This window comes from Stegodyphus dumicola, chromosome 3 (genome assembly GCF_044657685.1).
Source record: "Stegodyphus dumicola isolate Sdum_Otavi_A_Nest chromosome 3, ASM4465768v1".
NCBI lineage: Eukaryota > Metazoa > Arthropoda > Arachnida > Araneae > Eresidae > Stegodyphus > Stegodyphus dumicola.
This window is the reverse complement of record NC_140770.1, coordinates 34223494-34248584: the sequence shown is the minus strand read 5'-3', so window position 1 is coordinate 34248584 and position 25091 is coordinate 34223494. Positions and strand designations below refer to the sequence as shown.

The following is a 25091-nucleotide window of genomic DNA, read 5'->3' as shown; positions in this document are numbered from 1 at the left end:
CATTTAGTTTATAATGACTTGCTAACAATTAAATACATTAGTATTTGTTCACAAAGGTACATTTTCTTTTTTAAGCTAACTTTGTACCTAAATCTGTTCAAGATTAATAATATAACATTAGATAGTTTATGCATTATAGACAATTTAATATAAAACACAAGTTAAAAATTACATAAAATATTTTTTATTTAAATTTGATACAAATCATTTATAAATGTTTTGTAATGATATTTTTACACAAAATGTTTTTTAGTTTATTTTACACGAAATAAAAATATATATAAGTGATTTTTTTTACAAATGTTTTGTAATGTTGATATTTTTATACATATATTTTGCAATATTGATTTTTTATACATATATTTTGTAATACTGAAAAGGTTTACCTGATTTAACGTTACAAATTCAGCATCCATGGCTACAAGCTGGCCAGCTGGTTCAGAATCATCATCAAAAGTGAGAGGTGTAAAAGTCATATGGGTTTGCCCACTTCTTGCTGCCAGAGATACATCTTCTCTGAAAACTTGCTTTTCTACAGGATTGAATACTAGAAAAAACACGAACACATTTTTTTAATGCAAAGAAGCTCTAAAAGAAAGCAAATATACACAATATATGTCACAACTGTATTGTATATGAAGCACTGGTTGCTAACATAATTACCATTAGTTCAATTTAAATTATTTTTGCACCATACTAAATCTGAACTTTACTGAATAATACATATAAATGAAATGGCTATAGCTTCTTTCCTTTTGTCCCCTCTTCAGTTAAATTACGGATATTTAATGTGTAGTTCAGTTGCATTTGCATTTGCATTGTATATGAATGTAGCAAACTTCTTTAAAATAAACATTGTAGTGTCTAGTGTTTTAAATTCTTTTTATTTGTTATTTCATTTTACAGCTTCTTTGGATTTCATAGAAACTAACCACTCTGAATTCTTTCTAAGAGCAGCTGGAATTTTTCAGATCATATAAAGTAAGTCCACTCCCAGAAAGACAATGAAGAATCTGTGTTGCTTTCTTTCTGCTTGATTGAAATCATCCATAGTTTTTAAACAATAATTTTAATACCAACAGCTAGCCAATTTTCCTTATCAATGAATTACATTAATAATTTTAGAGCAATGAGACAAACAAACTGTGTCTAAATTTGAAACTGCCATAATTTTTAAGAATCATATAAAGTACTTAATTTTGATTGAACAAAATATTTTTAAAATTTGTTGTGAGAAAAAGAGATACAATAATGAATAGGGAGCAGGAAAGGTGTGCAATTTATTAGGAAAAAATTAAAGACACTATTGGAATTATTTAAGTATCTAAAAATATGCTGATGATTTAACCAAAGACTGGGTTGTAAGCAAATCATTTCAAATGGTTTATACCAATGAAGATACAGAAAAAAATCAATTGTATATATCACTAAGAGCTTCAACTACTGCATTTACTGAACAATCATAGGTTTATTTTTAAGGCTCGAAAACAAGAGATTATGAGATATCATCCAATTGGAGACAAAATCTGGCATTGCTGGTGCTTTAAAAAATATTAATCAAAAGTTTTCCTAGAAAAATTAAAAGTAAGTCACATCCATTTTTAAAGAATCATCGAGATGCCTTCAAAGATCATTCATTATTATGCTGAAAAGAGTAGGGCCAGACATGGAGCTTGGAGAACTACCTTTTTCCAGAGATTAAACCTTACTTTTGGATACAAGCAGAAGCTCAAACAACTGTTTAACACTTTGTTTTCCATATTGCAAAATACTACTAAGGTGAAGAAAGGCATCTTCAGTAGACTTCCAAGGAGTAAACCTGAACTAAGAATCGCCATAAAAATGTATCGATCTCAAATACCAATTTATTTATTAATGAAGAGAGTTTCAAGAAATTTTCCCAAAGTAGGTAATGCATCTAATATTGCCAAAATAAGGAGTTTTTGCATCTGAAGTTTTAGGGATCAAAACAACCTAAGCTCTATTCCATTGTGTTGGAAAGACGCCTAATGATAAACAAGGTTGAAAAGTCTGTGCAAAAAGTGTTATCTAGGGCATTAAAGTGTTGTACAATGTCATATAAAAGAGAGTCTGTTCCAGGTGATTTGTTCTTCTTGAGACTTTTAATAATGCTGTTAACCTCTGAAGTAAAAAACTGACAGTCAATAAACGAAATATATAGCTCCTCTGACTCAGTACACATAGCTCTATGAGAATTTTTACCATCAAACAGGTAATTATCACTTGGAAAACTGTCATAATTCAGGAAACAGTATCCCTCAATGACAAATTCTCTACAAAGTAACTCTACCATCTGGGAATTTAATCTCTGAAAACTGTTTTCTTTGCAAAATTGGTTTTGACCTCATACTTGTATATTTTTTCAAGACATTGTGAAAATTAATAGTTGAGAGAAAATTTTTTCATGGGTTAAGCTCGGTTTTTGTTAATTTAGCCCTATAATTAACTCAAACTATTTAATTTTATATATATCTTTGAGAATACAGTTTCTTTAACAATAATTTTACTTCCTCCAGACTACCAAGGTGTACTATTCTGAATACTTATTCATCAGAATTGATATTAAAAATAGAAAGACTATTTACAGCATTTTCTAATACAATCAATTATAATTTAAGATATTTTGCTCCTTTACTTTCTTTAATAATGGGAATATCATCTTAATGAATTAAAATATATGAAAAAACTAAACCAAATATTTATACAAATTTAGCTAAATGTTCTTTAAATACATGTATTCAGGAGCATATCTAAAAAACTGTGTCACTTAGAGGGTTAAACAATTTTATTTCATCAATTACTGTCTTACAATTCAAGCATAATAAGCATAAGCTACTTCTAGCACAATTTAAGTTGGCCCTCAATTTTAATTGCTCTTTTCCTATCTTCACTGTGCTTCTAAATTTTCTAACTTCAATTGATCTGCAGTAAATTCCTTTTTCAAGAAAATGCAATGGTTTCTTGAGTGAGAGGTGCTAAAGTGCAAGCAACAAATGAAAGATCATCTGACACATATTCTTCAAGAAAAGTACGTCAATCTTACATAAGACTTTTGTTCTGTCTATGTTAATTCTCGAAGCACCATGACCGGGTTTATCCAGTGATGAGATTTTTTGTCACTTGTTATATATTAGCTTATAATTTAAAATATTTTATGTTCTTACTTTCATTAATAATATAAATGACATCTTGATGAATATCAGTTTATGAAAATAGAGACTAAAATACGTAAATATACATATTTAGCTAATAAAGGCTCTTTAAATACAGGTCTTCATGACAGATCCAAAAACCCAAGCCACCCAGAGCATTACATCGATTCCTAATAATTACTGATGAGTATGCTGCAAAATTAGAATCTATAAAATGGTGGATATATAGAACTTCATACAATAGGTCTGAACCAATTGTATATAGGTCAAGAGTAATTTTATAATCTCTAAATTTTATGAGTAATAATATTTGCAGGCATATGTCCATTATATATTTGTATCAGTTTTCATTGTAAACAATAATTCAAGCAGAATGCTTTATTTATTACAGGTTTACTCAGAAAATCAAAAATCTTATTTCTTTATCATTTACTTGATAACAACACAAAGGTTGCACACACATTTATTCTCATAAGACAGGTACTTCTTAAAATACCTAAAATTTAAAATTAAAATAAACACCTTTACATGTAAATAAATCAGCAACTGTAATCAAGAAACACAGGACATTCATTAAACTTCTATTACTAATTACAGAAAAACTCCTAGGTAAATGCTATGTGATTTAAAATATTGGGCCATTCAGAAAGTTCTTTGGTTTTAAATAAAAATGAGGCAATAGAAAAACATAAAATTTCATTAAATTATAGAAGCACCCTTTTGTTCCATGATTTTTTGCCATCTCTTCAGCAACTAGAAAATTCATTTTTAAAAAATGTCATTAGGTTTATTTGTGATTGAATTGCTATTTGATAGTTTTCAAAGAACTGAATTCCAAGCCATTCAAAGAATTCCGAAATGCCCTAGGGAATGAAAATCCAAGGGAGCAAAATCTTGCTGAATACATAGTGTGACACAAAACATCCCACCCATACTCAATATTGCAATAATACTCAATATTATGATACTCTCTGCATGCTCAATATGCCTATTCAGTATGTATTTGCATACTCAATATGGCGGCTTTGGCCAACATTCAACAAAGCGAGGGGACTGAGCATTGTTATAATGGAAGACAACACTTTGATGATTAATCAGTTTTGTGCACTTTGCTTTGATTTCTGCTTTTAAAACTGCCATTTGGGAACAGTATCTTTCCAAATTTATAGTCTAATTTGCTAGCAGTCATTCCTTAGTAGTCCTACCATACACAAAGTGTTACTTTTTTGGGATGCATTTGCCTCTCAGTATTATTATTAAAGGAGGTTCATTTGGTTTACTGCACAATCTTTTTCTTGTAACTTTATTGCATGGAATCTACTTCTTATTCTCAGTAATGAGCCATTTGAAAAAAGGGGCACCTTTATTTGGTTTTAGCAAAGAATCACATGCCGAAACTATAGCAAGCATAGTTTGCTCTGTTAAAGCATGGGGTACCTATACATTGCAGTAGTTTACATACCAATCTTCTTCAAATGTTCATGAATTGTACTTTTCAGAATAGTTAGTCTATCTGATAGTTCCTGAACTGCATAATGTGAATTTTTAGAGACAGCTTCTTTTAACTTAGTTCCTTGCTTAAAAAGAATGAATCCAGAATGGGGATGATCTTTGAGGCTGAAATTTCCATGCTTAAACTTCTCAAAAAACTTTCAAACTAACTGCGACATCAGAAACAGGACTTTGCCTACATACAGCACAAAGTCTACAAGCAGTCTGACTAGCATTTTTTCCTTAAAGGAAAAAAAAAAAAAAAAGAACAATATGACAGAAATGAGTTTTGGCACTCTTTATTCTTAGCATTGAAGCTACAACATATGCTAGACTTTTGCAACATGAGCATAAAAAAATCATATTTACACATCTGATTCAATCAAAGTTACTTCTTATCGGCACTCACAAAATACACTCATGGACCAAAAAATTAGCACACCAAGAAGGAGTCGTCAAAATGAAACGAAATTTTACATACATAATGACTACTTTGATATAAGTAAATGATAAGAAAAAGGATAATTTATTTCAGAGAAAAAGACAAAAGAATGAAGGAGTTAATACTCCGTTGGACCCCCTTTGCATGATGCAATACGATCGGGCATTGAGTCATACAAGTTATGTATGATGTCTTGAGACATTTCGTTCCATATTTCTATAACCTTGCCTCTAGTTCGTTCAAACTCATGAGATGCCTAACTTGTCGTCCCAAATGATCCCAGATATGCTCGACTGGAGACAAATCTGGGGATCGGGCAGGCCAAGGAAGGGTAGGAACAGTGCGGAGACAGTCTTGTGACACCCTTGCCGTATGAGGCCGAGCATTCTCTTGTTGAAAAATGGCTCCTGGGAGCCGTTGCATGAGTGGCAACACATGTGGTTGCAGGATTTCATGAATATCCACTGGGCTGTTATGGTGCCACGGAACAATACTAGGGGTGACTCTGTATTGTAGGCAATGGCACCCCATACCATCACACCAGCTGTGGGAGCGATGTGCAGCAAAGGCAGGATTGAGGCGTTCACCACGGGCTCTCCACACATGAACACGATTGTCATCACTGCTGAGATTGAATCTGAATTCTTTGCTAAAGACGACCTGGTTCCATTCCGCTGCAGTCCAGTTTCCTCGTGCTCGACACCACTCCAAATGGAGGCGTCGATGGGTGGGCATCAAAGGGCAGCACACGTAATAGGCGCCGCGAAACCAACTTTCCTTCAGCCAGGCACCTTCGTATGGTTCGACAAGGCACAGAGGCCCCTTGTGAAGGTGCTACCTGTGCCTGGATGGTGGCCGATGAAGCAGTTGGTTGTACGCATGCATTTCTAACGAGGTGGCGGTCTTCTCGACGACTGGTCTGTCGAGGACATCCTGAGCCTGGTCTTTGGGTACATGACATCTCTCGGGTCCACTGCTCCCAAAATCCTCCTGACAACAAAATCAGAGCGGCCTAATTGACGAGTTACTCGCCTAGCTGACTACCCAGCTTTCATCATTCCGATGATTCTCCCCCTCTCAAACTGCGATAACTGCTCATATTGTCTTCGAACACAGCGTAATGGCCTGTCTACCTCAGCTTTTCCTTTGTAAATGATTCAGCACACTCAAACAAGCTTTGGTTACCTGTTTTATACTCCACAGAGTACGACATTCAACGCCCTCTACCGGCTATACGTAATGCACAATCACGCTGCATTTATAATCTTTTGCATATCTCCCCAACATGTACCTTCATTGCAAGTTTCGTTAAGATCCCGTAATTATTTCTTGGTGCGCTAATTTTTTTGTCCATGAGTGTAGTTAGGAAAAAAAATATGTTTCAGTTTGAGAAGTAACTTTTCAGATGACCCAATATAAACAGTAAAATATAATTTAAATATTTTGCATCAAATATAGAATAAGCAAAAATTTTTGTACCTTGTAAATTATGTTTGCTATTCAAATCTATCCTTGAAAAATAAAGGACACATGGTATTTTCCAGTCAAAATTTAGATAAACAGCTTCTTGCTAAAATGAAATTAATTGAATACTTTTAAAATATAACCAATCTATCTTAATTAAGACACAATAACACGCCGAATAAATACTGATTCAGAACTCAAACAACAAAAATCAGCGTTAATTCACAAAATTTTCACAGGACTAGTTTCGATGGTTTTACCGAACCATCATCTTCAGCTGCAAAACCGCAAATGAACAAGATAGGAAATAATGTTTAGATAAGATAAGAAAGCCTGGACAAGAATAAGCAAGTGGCGCCATCTGGTAAGCAATCTGGTAAGAATAAGCAAGTGGCGCCATGGTGTCACTAAACTCTTAAACGAAGGACCATATAATCCGATCCCTAAAGATCCTTCACCTTCGGACTTATCCAAAATAAAAACTGCGATCAAATCTTCGCAAATCATTTCAAGCAACGTAAAACATTCGCTTATCCCATCTGTTGCGAATTGTGCCAGATTATATGCTCTTCCCAAAATTCATAAAAGTGGTATTCCTTTCCGCCCTACTGTATCAAATTTAGGTACTGCCTCGTATCCATTAGCTAAATATTTAGTTTCTAGATTTTCCACTCTATTAGACAATAACATTTACACCATAAAAAATTCAATAGAGTTTGTAAAAAAGGTTAAAAACATTTCTCCTCGTAATTTACTCATGGTTTCTTTTGATTAAAATCATTATTCACCAATGTCCCAGTGGAGGGTGCATTAAGATGTCTAGAAACCAGACTTCGCGAATTTCATTTCTCTTGCATCGAAATTGATGAGCTAATTTCTCTCACTCAACTCTGTTTGAAACAAACACATTTTGTTTTCCAAAATAAATATTACAAGCAAACTGAGGGATTAGCCATGGGAAGCCCCCTCAGTCCCATCCTGGCTGATATCTACATGCATTATTATGAATCAAAATTGTTTGAAACTTTAAACTTCCCGGCATGGTTCCGCTACGTAGACGATACTTTTACCCTGTTTGAAGGTAATAAAGATGATTTAAATAGAGTTCTTTCAACAATGAATTCTATTGATCCTGCTATTCAGTTCACTTTTGAACTTGAGACTTGCAATTCTCTTCCATTTCTCGACATTCTGGTCACACGTAACACATCCAACTTCAGTACTACAGTTTACCGTAAACCTTCATCGGTTTGCCTTCCACCACACTTTAAATCATGTCATCCGACTAAACAAAAGTTAGCTTCATTTTATTCCTATGTTTTCCGTGCTCTTCAAGTTTGCTCCTCCAAACTAGCCCTTGATGAAGAACTAAATTATTTAAAAGCAATAGCTATTGACAAGGGCTTTTCACCCAACATTATTAATCAAGCAGTTAAAAAATTCTCATCTCAACACACTAAAAGCCACACTCTTATTTTAGGAGATTATAAAAATTCTGTTGTCATTCCCTTCTTGCCATCAATTAGCTATAAAGTTGCACATATTTTGCAGAAATTTAACTTTCGGGTTGTTTACTCTTCCATCAATAAAATTCCAACTTCTATACTCAAGGACCCCATTCCGGATATGAATTCCTGGGGTATTTATAGGATTCCTTGCCAGTGCGGTTTAATTTACATTGGCCAAACTAAGAGAGCCTTAAAATTTCACGTCAAAGAACATGAGGCATATGTTAGAAAAAAGGAAACACAGAAGTCTTCTGTTGCTCAACATTGTTGGTCTGAAAATCACACTTTCAATTTTTCTGCTGCCAAAATTATTCAAAAAACATCTTCCATTGGAGAACTGGATTTTCTAGAGGCATTTCACATTCATAAAAATCTTTCTGTTCTAGTTAACGATCCTAATTCCAATCCAAATTTGCCTTCGGCTTTTAGAGAAATTATGTTTTAGTTCTGGTTTCGCCAACAGATGGCGCCACTTGCTTATTCTTGTCCAGGCTTTCTTATCTTATCTAAACATTATTTCCTATCTTGTTCATTTGCGGTTTTGCAGCTGAAGATGATGGTTCGGTAAAACCATCGAAACTAGTCCTGTGAAAATTTTGTGAATTAACGCTGATTTTTGTTGTTTGACTTCTGAATCAGTACAATCTATCTTATTTAAAGAAAACAATAAACAATACATATAAATGAAATACAGTAAAAGTAACATAGGTTTGATTTTATTTCATAAAAAATACAGAGTTACTTAAGTATGCAATAATAAAGTGTCTTCTGAAGATCACAATGAAATTTTAGAGCTCACCAGAAAAAGCTTAATCAATGAGTAATAATGGAAGAAAATGAAAGTAAAAAATCACGACAAGCTGTTTTTGAATGAGAATAACCAGTTTATATTTTTTGCACTAAACATTAATATATTTTTAGAATTTTTTTTCTTCCAAGAGCAAGTAAATCTGTTTTTTTCTTTAAAAATTGACACATCAGCCTGAATGTGATAAACACATATGAATAAAAACAATTAATATCTGAATAATTGCTCATAGAAAACACCACAAATATTATTTATGACATAAAAGAAGAATTAGTTATATGAAAACAGTAATGTGTTTTAAAAAGTAAAGCACTGTTGTCTTCATAAAATTTATTGAAACATATCAAACAGCAATAGTAGACTCAAATATTAAAAAGATAAAAAAGCATTTATCACTTTCCCTTTTTTTTAAAGCACTATTTCAGAAATACAGATATCTCTTTGGTTAATCATTATGTCATCCATATTCTCAGAATCACACCTTTTCCAGGCCCTCCTTTTTTAAAATTAAATTTTAATGGAAGAAATGTACAGCAATATAAAATGCAAAGTTAAGATGGAGGCACAAATTTTATATAAAATTCTATGGCAGACCACACAAAGATAAAAAATTCATGTATGTGGTCCCTCACATGTCCCAGTCTTGGAGCTGTTATGAGGTGCAAGTCACTGTGCTTTGACACTGCAAGAGCAATAACTTGTTCAGTAACACTGTTTGAAATAAACCATCTTTATCTCCAACATGAGACAATGACTATAAAAAATTCTTAAGATATGCTTTTTTTTTTTTAAGTATTTTGTAATTTGGCTGCTGAATCAAATTTTATGTGGCATAAGTGCTAAGAATATGGTATTTAATGAATAAAGACAAAAAATTTTAATAATAAAAACACACAAAAAAATTTATAAAGCCATCTTAGTAAACTGATAAAAGACTTCCCCCCCCCCAAAAAAAAAGAATGCATGCCAACACTTAACGCTGCATAAGGAATTCTAAACATATACTGTTATGCTGCCTTTAAAATTCTTGTAATTTCACTGTTGAATTGTATATGGCATATACACAAAGATAATATTGCTTAATAATAAAGCTAAAAAGACAAAAAGGGTGGATGGGTTAGTAAGATTGTAAAAGCAGACTTGTAGACTGTGAGGTCAGCGAGAACATAAACTTTAACAAACCCTTTTGGTTAACCATTAAAATCTTAAACCTTTCAGATATTTTATTTATTTTTGGTTCTTTTATTATGGCATGTCACAAAATCATATTCACCAAAGGGAAGGTTGCTCCATGGACTTTTTAAGGGAAACTGGCTCATATCCACATGATACATAGAGAAAACCACAAAAAACGTCTATGCAGCCAGCACACTTCCTGGGTTTCAAACCACAAACTACCAGTGTTTAGTTATTTTACTGCTATGATGCTGGTGGGCTAATAATTTTGTTTTAATTAACTGCAACTTTTAAAATAATATAAGCAATGCAATCAACTGGCAAAGACTAATATTTTGAAAGAATAGCAACATATTACACATCTAAGTATAAATAAAAGTTCAAAACTACAAATCAGACAAACACGAATTTTAAATATAAGAATGAGAAATCAGCCTAAAGTTTTCAAATAAATGGCTGAACAATCTCTAGTTCTATGTTCAATTATTATCAGACATTTTCTAAAAAAATTAAAATGTTATATATACTTACAGCAGTAATAGGTACAATGCTGAAATCATTAAATAAATACCACTGGTAAGCTGAGCAACCTTTATGTCGAATATGTGGCGTTGGACCAACCTTAATGCAACTAACTATATTATCCCTGCCATTATCCTGAGTGTCAGATATGACTGATACAACTGCAGTCAAATCATAAGTTACAACTTCTGCATCTTCTTCTTCAGAATTAGAAGCACTGTTCTAAAATAACAACAACAAAAAAAAAAAAAAAAAAAAAAAAAAAAAAAAAAAATTCAACTCTACTTTTCTAAGTACATTATTATCATTCATTTTAAAGACATCTAATTCAAACTGATAACATATTAATAGGAGTAACTTTGCATGCATATTTTCAGTAACATTTTATATTCACAAGAAATGTTATGCAGCATAAACTGCTTTTATTACTCGTACATATATCTTTAAGAATCTTTTAATCTTTTTAAACAGTTAATAAATCTTAACTAGTAACTAATAAAATTTCTTCTGCAGAATAAGGCAAATAAATTTTTACAACAGTTTAGCACACTATATATGCATATGAAATACCAGCTATGTTTAAATACATTTGTACATGCATATATACCCCCAATAATACAATTAATAAGAAACTAAATATACATTAATAGAAAATTCTATATTGCTGGAACAAAAGTAAAAGGATCATAATAGTAGCACTGATTTAATACATACATATATGAGATATAAAAATATGATGAAAGATTTATTACCAAATTAAACTTAATAAGAACAGCCCTTTAGATTCTTAAATTTAATTGCACACATCATCTCCTAGATTTCATATTGCACCATGTTACATCATGCTTCCCTGCAGTAACTGCAACACGAAATCTTTTGACCCATAGCTGCTATGCAAAATTTTTCCGAGCTTATAAATAGTACCACAACTAACTATGCATGCTCTTTCACAACTTCCCTTCATGCTGGCAACATGTCATTTACCCTCTCTTTTATGTAAGGTGTAACTGCATATCTAAATTTGTAGGGTGTGTTTAGCACCCCTGAGAAATAAATGACGTTTAACTACCAAGCTGACCGTGCATCTTCTGAAATTCCATCCGGTCATCCACTATACCACAATTTCCAGTCAATTATGAAGTAGTTTTTTTTTTTTTTTTTTTTTTTTTTTTGTTGTGATTAAAAAGTTAACTAGACCCTTTCCTAATCAAGCTGTCATCTGATATCAAGGTATTTATGACAAAATAAATCATTACACACACACACGCACATATATACACCGAACAGCATTACATTATGACGAGCCAACATCTATAACAATGGGCTCGCCTAGGAACAAAACCACTGCACAAGCATGGCTGATGTTGGAATATATAAAAGGGCTTGCATTGTCTTTCCAAACATAGTGTGATTAGCAACCTAATGGAAAAAGCAGCAGAGTTATCAGACTTCGATAAAGGTCAAATCGTTATGGCTTGGCGAATGGGAACATCAATAACAGAACAGCGTATTTAGTGGGCTGTTCACGAGCAGTTGCTGTGAGCACATTATCGAAAGTGGTGTATGGCTAATGAAAAGACAAGTCATCGGCCAACAGTGTGTCGTCGACAGCGCACTGAATTCCAGAGAAGAGAGGAGATTGTTATGCATTGCTCACAATGACCAAAGATCTACTATATCCGAAATCACTACCAGCGACAACAGTGGCAACCCAGACAATGTTTCACAACCCACTGTGCAGTATACATTGCTGTGTATGGAGCTACGTGGGTGGAGAATGAAGCACATCCCTGCACTGACAGCACATCATCACAAGCTGCATCTGCAATGGGCCAAGAAACATCAGAATTGGACATTAGCAGAATGGAAAAATTTGCATAGTCCGACGAATCACATTTTCTGGTCCATCACATTGACTCACGCGTGCTAATATGTTGATTTCCAAATGAAACCCTGGCATCCAGATGCACAGTTGAACGGAGACAAGCTGGTGGCAGAGGTATTATGGTGTAGGTAATTTTTTCATGGAACATATTAGGACCCATAATCCCCAAAGAACAATCCCTGACGTCTATATGCTACATGAATGTCATTGCAGACAAGGTTCACCCATTTATGAAAACAGCGTTTCCAGCGGGAAATAGAGTTTACCAACAGGATAATGCACCATGTCATACGGGTCGAATCACCAGGGAATGGTTTGAGGAACATTCCAGTTACTTTGAAGTCATGTCTTGGCTTCAAAATTCACCTAACATTAATCCAATAGAGCATTTATGGTCCCACCTGAAAAATCAAATTTGTGCTGCCACGCTACCCCTTTGCAATGTGCGGTAATTGCAGGACCAGTTGGTGAGCACTTGGTACCAGATATCTTAGACAATGTATCAGCACATTGTGGAGTCAATGCCATGCCGGGTGCTGGAAAGTTTTGAGGTGGTCCTACATGTTATTAACAGGGTAATCATAATGTAATGACTCTTCGGTTGTATACACAAAGGATGTTTCATATTGAGTGAAACAAAAAGAATAGCGTAGTCTTAATTCTGTACTTATTAAGTACTTATTCTTCTTATTTTTATTCTGTACTGTAACTTATTAAGCCAAAACAAATGAATTCAGAAACTAAAATTATACAAATTTTAGCTTGCAACAGCAAAAAATCTTCCGGTTATAGAATTCTAGAGCACTGTTAATCGAAATGGCACTATCAACACTGGAGAAAGTGGCTGTGGTTTTGAATAGGCCAAAAAACTATCGTTTATCATCACTCAAAGACATTTTTGTATGAAATTTGGTAAAGAACCAGGGCATGTCAGAACATCAAATGGTGGATGAAGTAGTTTCAGGACATGTGCTGCTTGTGTAAGAAAAACAATCCTGGATGAACAGCAGCCAAAACTGAAGTGGTTGAAAAAACTTGTGAAACATTTTTAAGTCCCACAAAATCAAAGCATCATGTGAGATCTGAACTCACTGTGCCTCATGTTGTAAGGATCTTAAGTTTTACTAACGTTTATTTTATTTTAAATCTTTACTATCACTTCTTATTTTCTACTTCTGGCCAGAATTATAAGCGTGAAGGTTTTTATGCAAAGTTTGTCTGGCGAACGCCAAGTATTTAAGTGTGGCCTTTTTGCCAAGCGAAAGACAGGAAGCAGTGAGTTCGAAGCAGGCCGCTTACCTTAGAAGTTACGCAGTTGCTGTTTGCCTTCCAGGCCAGAGGTTTTAATCCTCTTGATAAATTAAACGTACTGTAGTGTTCACAGTCTCTGTGCTACATACGCTTCCTGTTATTACAAGGCCAATCTTCCACGTGTATTATTCTAAAGTTAAATTAGAGTTTAGTTTTATTTTTATACTTTTTCGTTAGACCCCGAGTGGCGGGTCGTTGTATTCCGAAGTACGGAAGTTATTGTATATAGAGAAAAATAAAAAGTTTTGTATACCCTTCGTCTGTATCCTGTCTACTTACCACAATTAGTGAACATAGCTTTAGTAAGCTCTCTGTTCCGAGTCAGGTCCTTGTATGTTCCCGAAGAAGGTTAGAAGGAACATTGATCCTGATAATGTAAGTCATGTCAGTGTGGCATGTGTTACAGAAGCATCTACAGTTCCAGCCATATACTTTCAAATGGTGCAGGAATTAAAATCTTTCGATAAAACTGTTGCATAAAGCTTTCTGCGAGAATCTGCAAGATAAACTAAAGCAGATGGTTTTGCAAACAGACTTGTGTTTAGGGATGAAGCCACTTTTCACATTTCTGGCAAAGTTAATCGCAATAATTTATGATTTGGGAGCATGGAAAATTCATATTTTGTAATGGAACACGAGCATGATTCTCCAAAGATGAATGTTTTCTGCACCATTTACAACAGTTGTGTTTTAGGTTCTTTTTATCTTTTTACCGCTCTCAAATGCAATTTAACAATGTTTTTTCATGACATCTGTATGTAAGGACAGAATAAAATACTCTTTTCCACCCAAAAAATTATAAAACTGATTTAAAATGAATTCTAAAGAGAATTCTTCATGGCGTCTGTATGTACGTATCTCGCATAAATCAAAAACGAGTAGCCTCAGAACGTTCAAATTTTGTATATAGGACTGCAATAACATGTAGATGTGCACCTCGTATTTTGGTTGCAATCGGCCGCACCAAACGTATATAAATATATTTATATATATATCCACTCTGTTACCCGGCTCAGTGATCTCAGTTTCTTTACTCTTATAAGTTTGCAAGTTGCGCATTTTTTGCATTAAAAATGATTGAATTATGTTGATCTTATCTTCTGGTTAAGTTTTTTATGCCTTTAGTAAATCTGAATGCAATATTTGCTGAGTTATCAACAATTTAAAAGTTGTTTAAGTGCAGCTAAGCCTAATTAATTCTGCTATGGCGGACATGTTTGTTTACATTTCAAATTTGGAAAAATAGCGGATTTGTTGCCAATCTAGAGAAATTAAGCTTCGCAACAACAAAGATAACATTTTCTTTTATTATAGCGAATTAAATCATGTTTAATCCATTCTGGAATTTATTCGAGGAAATAAGTGTTTAAAATTTAGTTCGTAATTTTTAATATAGATATTTTGATTTTTTATGTATTTTTTCCTTGTCGGGAAGTGAGAACTGAATTAATTGAATGAGAAATACTGAATTGTCTGTACACACACACACACACACATATATATATATATATGCAGTACAAAATCCATAATCCGGACGTCCATTATCCAAAATGATTTATAATCTGGACCTCAAAGCCACAAACGTTTTTTTTTTTTTGTGTATGCTTTATGCATGTGCATAATGCATTTACGCATGCGTGCTTAATGTATAATGGACGGTATAAGCTAGGCTAAAATTATCTTTACTGAGTCTAAGGCATTTCAGTTAATTTTGCAGATTACGCTGATCCTTAATCTTCTAATTGGATCCGGCTTATTATTTTTTGAAGACTGTTAGAGCAATCTTATAAAAATTAAGCTTGAACTTTCAATTATGTCAAAAAAAGTTTCCAATTCTGGAGCTGCCAAAGGATCACAGAGCAAAAGCATGTTTCGACGTACAGCTTCCGATAGTGAAGAAAGTGACAGAGAGGTTATTGAAAACAAAAACATTTCGATTGATAAGTTAGTCGGTATTCTTGACACAGCAATTACAGGACTTGAACAACGGAACTGAACAAGAAATTATGTCTGTTTATAGAATTAAAGAGAAAGTATTAGCACAAAAAATGAAGCAACTTAAACAACTTACATTGAAAGAAATGTTTAATAAAGTAAACAATTTTTTTTTTTTTTTTTTTTTTTTTTTTTTTTTTTTTTTGTAAATTTTGATACCCTTTAGATCATAATTGCTCTTTATTTTATAAATTATGGTTTCCTTATTTTTAATTGTATAATTTCTGCATGCCATCCTTCCAGATCGAAATTGATGATCTATAATCTGGAAAAACCCTTAATCCGGACTCGCCGAAGTCCCCACGAGTCCGGATTACTGACTTTGTACTGTATATATATATATATATGTGTGTGTGTGTGTGTGTGTGTGTGTGTGTGTGTGTGTGTGATATTTCAACATTGAAGTTCAGGCATGGTTTTTGCAGAGTGGTAAGGCTAATCCAAATGAAGAGGCAAGTTGATTTAGCTTTTAATGGTACATCTTTATTCCATAGCTTTAATACAATTTTTACCGTAGATCATGCTTTACTTCACATGAAATTCTCTAAATCGCATATTCAATAGTAGTTTAAACCAAGTGTGACTCGAGTTAACTTTATTCGTCATTACTATTTCTAACAAAGGAAAGATAGATCAAGCAGCAGCAAGATGTATAGCACAGGAAAAGAGGAGAGCTTCTGACACAAAATGACACGCATTCATTTTTTATAGTAGCGGTTACGTAATAGGCTAGCAAAGTTTAGAAGATACTGGTCTAGGAGGAAGATCCTGAATTGCAGAAAGTTAATTAAAGGCTGTGTGTTCGCGAAAAGCAAAGCCATCGTACTTTTTTATATTTTACATCTCCCCCCCCCCTCAAAACAAGAGGCCGGGTGATTAGTAGCATTAGTAGATTAGTGAAGCAGGAAGTATGAGGAAAGACATGAAGAAACATCCATCGCATAGCTTACAAGCTTTAACTATGTCCTATCATAGATCATGATCTTTTCTCATATACTTGTAAAGTTTTTAATTATACAATTTTGCAATGATTTATAAGTAAACATCTAACTAAATTTTATATGGAACAATAATAAATACCGTATTTGACGGCATATAAGATGCACCCTTATTTAGATGGCCACGTATAAGACTGTCCTTCACGTATAAGACACAGGTAACTTTTTTGAGACCAAATTTAGGAAAAAAAGTGTGTCTTATATGCCGTCAAATATGGTAAATTATAAGCAGAAAAGTCCTCAATTTTTTTTTTAAATGTCCATTGAACAGTCCCTTTCATGAAAATAGTTGGAATGAAATACTTTTAAAAGTCTCTAGATGCTAGTAAGTCCAGCTTATTTTCATCTTGTGGACTAAGTTCACAAATATTATGCACTTTTTCTAATAAATATGAGTCAATAATAATTTTTGACTAGAAGATATTTAAAATTCTCTTTTCATATAAAACTTAGAAGATATACAATTTATGAATAATATATTATGTACATTCATTCTTCTTATCGTAGGTAATTAACAATACATTGATATATTTGAAAACAGTTTAAAAATTCAATACAAAACATTACAAAACTATTCAATATAAATAATGATATGATAATACACTTTGAATCAAAATTTTGGCATGTCCTCACCAACAGATCAGCTTGACTAGCTTGCTGATGGTTGGGGGATGCTAGGTACAAAATATCAAAAAAACCTTCGTTGCCTAATAAAAGGTAACTGGTTTTCGGCATTCAGGAAAAACCCTTAATCTGGAATCGCCAAAGTCCCAATGAGTCCGGATTGCGGACTTTGTATTGTGTGTGTGTGTGTGTGTGTGTGTGTGTATATATATATATATATATATATATATATATATATATATATATAATAAAGCAGACACACATTGCAATGAAGCAGACTTAGAAATAATGACTGACATTGTAGAAATATTTATAGCACAGAAGTAGATTCATACTAAAAAGCCAATTAAAGAATTATCTTTATTTCATTTGATATTTGAAGACACAATTCACTTGGCACTCTAACCATGCCTATTCAGAATGTTTACTACATCTTTGATAGCTTCTCAGTAAGAAAAAAATAGCAAGCAGTAGTCCAGCTAAGCCAAAATATAGAAAGTAAGTAAGTTGTGCTGAGGATGAAATCTTAATTCAGAATGACTTAGTTTTGGTTCTCTGCATTTGACTCGACAATTAATACTGAAATTATTATTGGATCTTTGAGTTTTAGTTTTGTTTAGACCACCAACATTAAGTAACAGTCATATGACACATGTTAGTCTTGAAATGACGTAGAGCAGAAAGAGGTTACTATTAGAACAGCAAGAGAAAATAAATTAAATTTAGGCATTGCAGGGCTATTGCTAATTTAAGTTATAATTTACATATTTTTCTTATATATCCCCATTGTAATAAAGCAACAGACTCAGATGTAATGACATAGGAACATTGAGAGCATAATGCAGAACTACTTTATATGTAGAAGTTGGTCATATTGAAAAGCAAACTTCACAGTCAAGACAGATTAAATATTCATATTTATTCCAATTGACATTTGCAGTCACAAGTTCACATAGCACTCTAATCATGCCTATTCAAGAATGTTTACATTTTTGATACTGCTGTGACAGGAAGACAGCAGTGAGGCACGGACTCGGCGAGAACAGAGGTAGAAGCAAAATTGTGCAGTTACCCAATACAATAGCTTATTAAGAGAAAATTCGGTTTAAGTTCCGAATTAGCTACGCCATCAGCATTATGCAAGTCATATGATATGCACTGATCTACAAATGATGCAGTACAGAAAAAGTTATTACTATTTTAAGGATAAAAAGGGGAAATACACAAATGAAAAATGAGGAATTAAGAAGCTATTGCTAATTTAAATTAAATTTTGATTTGCATATTTTCTATCTTACACACATATATGTAAGAAAAATAAAGAATATGTGAAAGATTAAATTAGCAGCATAAATTAATTTTCCTTTTCTATTCTAAAAATAGTAACCTCTTTCTGCATTGTGTCATTTCTAGATTAATCCATGTCACATGATTCTTACATAATTCTGGTGATGTAAATGGAACTAAAACTCAAGCAGCAAATGGTAATTTTACAGCAATATTAACTATCCAATCAAAATTAACAGTCTGAATTAAGATTTCACCCTGAACATAACGCACTTGCTTTCTATGCTTTGGCCTAGCTGGACTGATGTCTGTCTGCTCTTGCTATCTTACTGCAAATCTATCAAAAATGTATGCTTTTTGGAATAGACACAATTAATGTCCCAACTTGTTTGTAGCCACAACAAATTTGCTGAAATAAAAAATGAAGATTTAATCTGCCTTCACCTCTAATTTCCTATTCAGTATGGATCAACATTTCTACGCCATCAAAATTCTGCTCGGCATTAAGTTTGTTTTTATCACATAAATATGTAAAAATTTTAAGTGTGTGGATGGAAACATTGGAACTTTTTAACAGCATACAATACTGCATAGATGTCAGAGAAGACCGTAGTGGCTGAAGGTAGGGCTGAAAGGAAAAGCATGATAACGCATTTATCACAACTGAGCTTGAATAATCACAATCTTTATTTTTTTAGATATATCAAATTGTCCTTTTTCAGACAGGATATTTCTTAATTATGTTTGAGTACAATAAGTTCCCTTTTGAAGTACGATGTCATCTTAAGCAAGTAAGCAGCAGCATGGAAAAGTAGTGTGTTGCCAGCATGAAAGCATAAGCAGAAAAGGGAGGAGTGTCGCAGTATTTCATAAGAAGAAGGGGGTGTCAGAAAAGTTTCAGTTCCGAGTTTTAGTTTACAACTAATTTGATTGGACAAGAGGACTCCTTTAAAACCTTACATAACATAGAAAAATCTGGAACCTGGGAGAAAAGAGGAACCCAGGGAGAGATCACCAAATTTAGAAGGTTAATTTTAAAGGTCTCCAATTATTATTTTTTTTAACAGCTATCATATTTTGTTATATCTTACATATATATACACACAAACACGAAATATTTCAGAATAGATGGCACCATGTACATACATAATGAAGAAATTTACATACATGGCCAGATTAAAGTACTTGTTTTATTTATAGTAGACAAACATCTTTCACTGGCACCATCACTATTTTCAGATAAAATTTTGAAGAGAGTAAAAGCAGCACACTATTTAGCAAAAGCAGTAGGAAGTAGAATGTGATGTACTCCAAGATAAAGGCCTAGTTTAAAGGAGGAAATTTATGGTTTGCAATTTTCTGATTATCTATTAAAAGTTTCAAGAGTGATTGTTTCAATTTCCCATTGCAAATTACAGTTATCACCAGCATTATGTAAAAGAGGGGGAAATATCAAAATTAAAATACAAGCAAATTAAAGTTAGTATTTTGACTTGCATTTTTTTTTTTTTTATCTTACATACATACACAAACACACCTACCCACCCGCCCCCCCCAAATCAAAACCTAATATTAACACTGACCAGCACACAAGCACATTATTGCTAGAAATCTTGATATTATTAAAAAAAGCAATTTAAGGATACATGAAATTTATCACCAAATTTAAAAACATTTGTCTTAAAATAAATTAAACAAAATCTTGACCAATTTATTACTACCATATTTTATTATGCAATTTATTAATACCAACTAAATATAACTACCCATTTAACTCCTTGGAAGAATGGAAATGTACTATTCATAATAGCATTAAAAATAATAAGCTTTATTTCAATAATATAAATAGCATCAGTTTTAACTACAAGGAACTTAAAAAAAGTATTGAAAATCTTAAAAACTATAAACCTACTACTAAGAAAGCTTATAAAGTGTTGTATGCTTGGCTATCATAAACTGAGCTCAACATTAGAAGACTGTTTAATGAATAATCACTAAGTCTTTAAAGTTCTACAAAATCAGAAGAAGGCTGTAAAAATCCTTTATTAACTCAAATCAGGGCTCACAGATGGCACGCAAGCTGGCTCTGACTCAGAAGTCAGTATAAGCAAGCCTAATGGCAAGAATAGCTCAGCTAGACCACAGATATCTAATCGCTAGAAAATCAAGGTTAGCAACGTGGCCTTCAGGCATGCAGAATACACTCTGATTTCACTTACCTTCCTTTAAATACTAACCTCTTTCTACTTCATTTGAATACATGCTAGTCAATTTGCATTCTGGCAAGAAAGTGTGAGTTGCAAGTAAGAGTGATATGAAAGTTGCTTAAAGATAAAATAACTTTTAAGTAAATTAAATAAATCTCCACCAGCTAATAACAATTTTTGTTAAGACACAATAACACGCCGAATAAATACTAATTCAGAAGTCAAACAACAAAAATCAGCGTTATATTTACAAAATTTTCACAGGACTAGTTTCGATGGTTTTACCGAACCACCATCTTCAGCTGCAAATCCGCAAATGAACAAGATAGGAAATAATGATTAGATAAGATAAGAAAGCCAAGAATAAGCAAGTGGTGCCATCTTTTGGTGAAACCAGAACTAAAACATAATTTCTTTAAAGGCCGAAGGCAAATTTGGATTGGAATTAGGATCGTTAACTAGAACAGAAAGATTTTTATGAATGTGAAATGCCTCTAGAAAATCCAGTTCTCCAATGGAAGATGTTTTTTGAATAATTTTGGCTGCAGAAAAATTGAAAGTGTGATTTTCGGACCAACAATATTGAGCAACAGAAGACTTCCTTTTTTCTAACATATGCCTCATGTTCCTTGACGCAAAATTTTAAGGCTCTCTTAGTTTGGCCAATGTAAATTAAAACACACTGACAAGGAATCCTATAAATACCCCAGGAATTCATATCCGGAATGGGGTCCTTGAGTATGAAACTCGGAATTTTACTGATGGGAGAATAAATAACCCGAAAGTTAAATTTCTGCAAAATATGTGCAACTTTATAGCTAATTGATGGAAAGAAGGGAATGACAACAGAATTTTTATAATCTCCTAAAACAAGAGTGTGCTTTTTAGTGTGTTGAGATGAGAATTTTTTAACTGCTTGATTAATAATGTTGGGTGAAAAGCTATGGGGGAAAGTCAATAGCTATTGCTTTTAAATAATTTAGTTCTTCATCAAGGGCTAGTTTGGAGGAGCAAACTTGAAGAGCACGGAAAACATAGGAATAAAATAAAGCTAACTTTTGTTTAATCGGATGACATTATTTAAAGTGTGGTGGAAGGCAAACCGATGAAGGTTTACGGTAAACTGTAGTACTGAAGTTGGATGTGTTTGTTACGTGTGACCAGAATGTCGAAAAACGGAAGAGAATTGCAAGTCTCAAGTTCAAAAGTGAACTGAATAGCAGGATCAATAGAATTCATTGTTGAAAGAACTTTATTTAAATCATCTTTATTACCTTCAAACAGGGTAAAAGTATCGGCTACGTAGCGGAACCATGCCGGGAAGTTTAAAGTTTCAAACAATTTTGATTCATAATAATGCATGTAGATATCAGCCAGGATGGGACTGAGGGGGCTTCCCATGGCTAATCCCTCAGTTTGCTTGTAATATTTATTTTGGAAAACAAAATGTGTTTGTTTCAAACAGAGTTGAGTGAGAGAAATTAGCTCATCAATTTCGATGCAAGAGAAATGAAATTCGCGAAGTTTGGTTTCTAGACAATACACCCTCCACTGGGACATTGGTGAATAATGATTTTACATCAAAAGAAACCATGAGTAAATTACTAGGGGAAATGTTTTTAACCTTTTTTACAAACTCTACTGAATTTTTTATGGTGTAAATGTTATTGTCTAATAGAGTGGAAAATCTAAAAACTAAATATTTAGCTAATGGATACGAGGCAGTACCTAAATTTGATACAATATTCCCATAATTCATAAAAGTGGTTGAGGTCCAGGAGCAAACTCATATTGAAATATAAAATAAATGTATTATCAACAATAATCAGAAAGCTACAAAAACTGTTAAGAAACAACAGATTTTTCAACATTAAATATTAAATTTCTGAAAACTTGTACACCACCTTGCCACTTAATAAAATGTACAATAGTTTAAAACTGAGCTCTATCACCTATCTCCTGGCATTAAAAATTAATTTTAATAAATAGTATTCTTTTCTTACCTGTACACCTTTTTAATAATTTTAATAAATATAAAATTAATTTTTTTAATTAATGGTATTCCTGTGGAACCAACTATTCTACTGCCATAAGAAAGCTGTTGTTCTTCGGTAAGAAATATAATTTTATTAACAATTACCATAAATCAGAATTGTTTAAATTAACATACATATACTTGAAAATATTAATAACTACAATGAAATTGAGAAACAAGATACCTGTCCTATATGCCTTAAGATTAACTAACAAAGAAGAAGCTGAAGCAGAGTAGCTTGACCTATAAATTTACAATCTCAACAGTATTCCTCTATTTGATAAAAGAAGACTTTTCAATTTCAAAATAATTAAACTAATTGAAAATCTAATACCTCGGAAAATTTGTAATCATCTATCATTAATCCAACAAAAAAGATAAAAAATATTTGCAATAACAGCAATGATTTTGTAAAAGGGCTTATTTTATTAAAGTATTAAAACCTAACAAAATTCCAGAAAATTCATCAAAAAACAGCTACATAAATACCACTGCCAGTCTAAAAATGATTTTCACCACCAAAGTGCCGTTTTTCATAATAAGCTATAACTATTGCAGGTATGGTTTGGATGTACTTAACACAATTGAATTACACATTCTTGTCAAATTTCAACAGAATTAGAATATGTGATTTTGTTTTAAAATGCATAAATAAGTACTAATTTTACTAGAATTTCATAGATATATAATTGAAATATCTTGATTTTATACCAATTATAACACGTTTTGCAAAAGGCATTATAAAGCTATTAAAATTTATTATGTGATCTTCAAGCTACATTTCCGCAAGAACTTTAAAATTGAACTCTAAATGTAATTTATACAGGGTTGCCACTCAAAGAGGAGAATGAAATTCCCTGACTTTTCCAGGTATGTTTTGAGAAAATTCCAGTCAATCCGCGTAATGTACGTTGGCTGTGCTAAGAGGTAAATTAATTATGGTATTACTTGTACTGTGTAGCAAATTCACTTAATTATTCAATAAATCCCAGAGGACATTTATTCTTAATTATTCTTGGTACACTTTGTTTGATATTTTTGTTTACTTTTCTGCTTAAAAAACTTAATAAAATTTAAAATATATACATTGGATAACAACTGTACGTTTTATTTAATTATTACTCATAATCATCCCCTGTTCAACAAGAGGCTAATCCGGTTCTTATAAATCACAATGCAATGCTAAAAGTTAGGTTAGATTTTAGGTAAATTTAATTTGTGTGAGGTGTATTCTTAAAAGGCACCTTAACACTTGAAAACACAAATATAATTATAATAGGAGTTGTTTTCTCCACTGAAGATTGAAATTTGAATCTGCCCAATCTGGAATAAAATAAGGCTTTTTTTGCAGACATTCTGCAGCTAAACGAAAGAAAGAAATCTATTTAATGATATTTTTTTACTAAATTGAGGTATTTTATACTTATTTCGCAGCATACATAAGGAAAAAATATGTGCATTAAATTTCGTGATGTCATCATACTGCTAGAATTAATTTCAGGATTATGCCAGAGAAAATTTCCTGAAATTTGGAAATATTATTTACTAATGATAAATAAATTTAGAGGGAAGAAGCAACATTAAATGATATGAATAACATAAAAATAAAGATAATTACTTAAAAATTTAATTAGAATAATCAACGATATTTTAGCGAATATAGTTACATATGGTTATCCTAGATGATTGATTACTATTTTTTTATTTTACTGCAAAATGACAAGGTATTTATTAAAAAGAAAAGAAAAAAAAAGATTTTGCGGTAAAATCCTAGTATACGATACGGCCTTCGCATGATTTTGAAAATTGTCGCCAAGAACAAAATGACCCATTTACTGCTCATCATCATGTCGCCAAATCCCGCTGTGCCATACATGGAGATTATTCTGACCAAAGAACGTCTATGTAAAAAGCGGAGGGAAAATTTGACAAGGGATTTGACAATGGAACGGCCAGAATTTCCCTCTCCGCGATGTGTACAGGAAATTGAGAAACACGCGTTAAGAAGAAACGTTCTTTGACAAAAAAGAAAACTACGAAAATCCGTTTTTAAATTATTGCGAAAAATCCAAGAAGAAACGTTTTATCAAAGAACATTTTTTCTTGGATTTTTCGCAATAATTTTAAAAACGGACTTTCGTAGATTTTTTTTCCCCGTCAAAATA

General features: G+C 32.6%; 1 protein-coding gene across 5 annotated transcripts in view; it reads right to left on the bottom strand.

The window, feature by feature from the left end:
* Positions 1–25091, bottom strand: part of PAN2 (PAN2-PAN3 deadenylation complex catalytic subunit PAN2) — a 129322-nt gene that overhangs the window by 38449 nt on the left and 65782 nt on the right. For all 5 annotated transcript variants that reach the window (XR_004757761.2, XM_035356466.2, XM_035356469.2 and 2 more), the window contains exons 20-22: positions 10594–10806; positions 6586–6676; positions 387–547 (exon numbers count right to left, since the gene is read on the bottom strand). Coding sequence is in view for 4 of the 5 variants with exons in the window: in XM_035356466.2 (XP_035212357.1) it covers positions 387–547; positions 6586–6676; positions 10594–10806 (465 nt within the window). In the remaining variant the exon portion in view is untranslated. The remainder of the gene's footprint in view (positions 1–386; positions 548–6585; positions 6677–10593; positions 10807–25091) is intronic.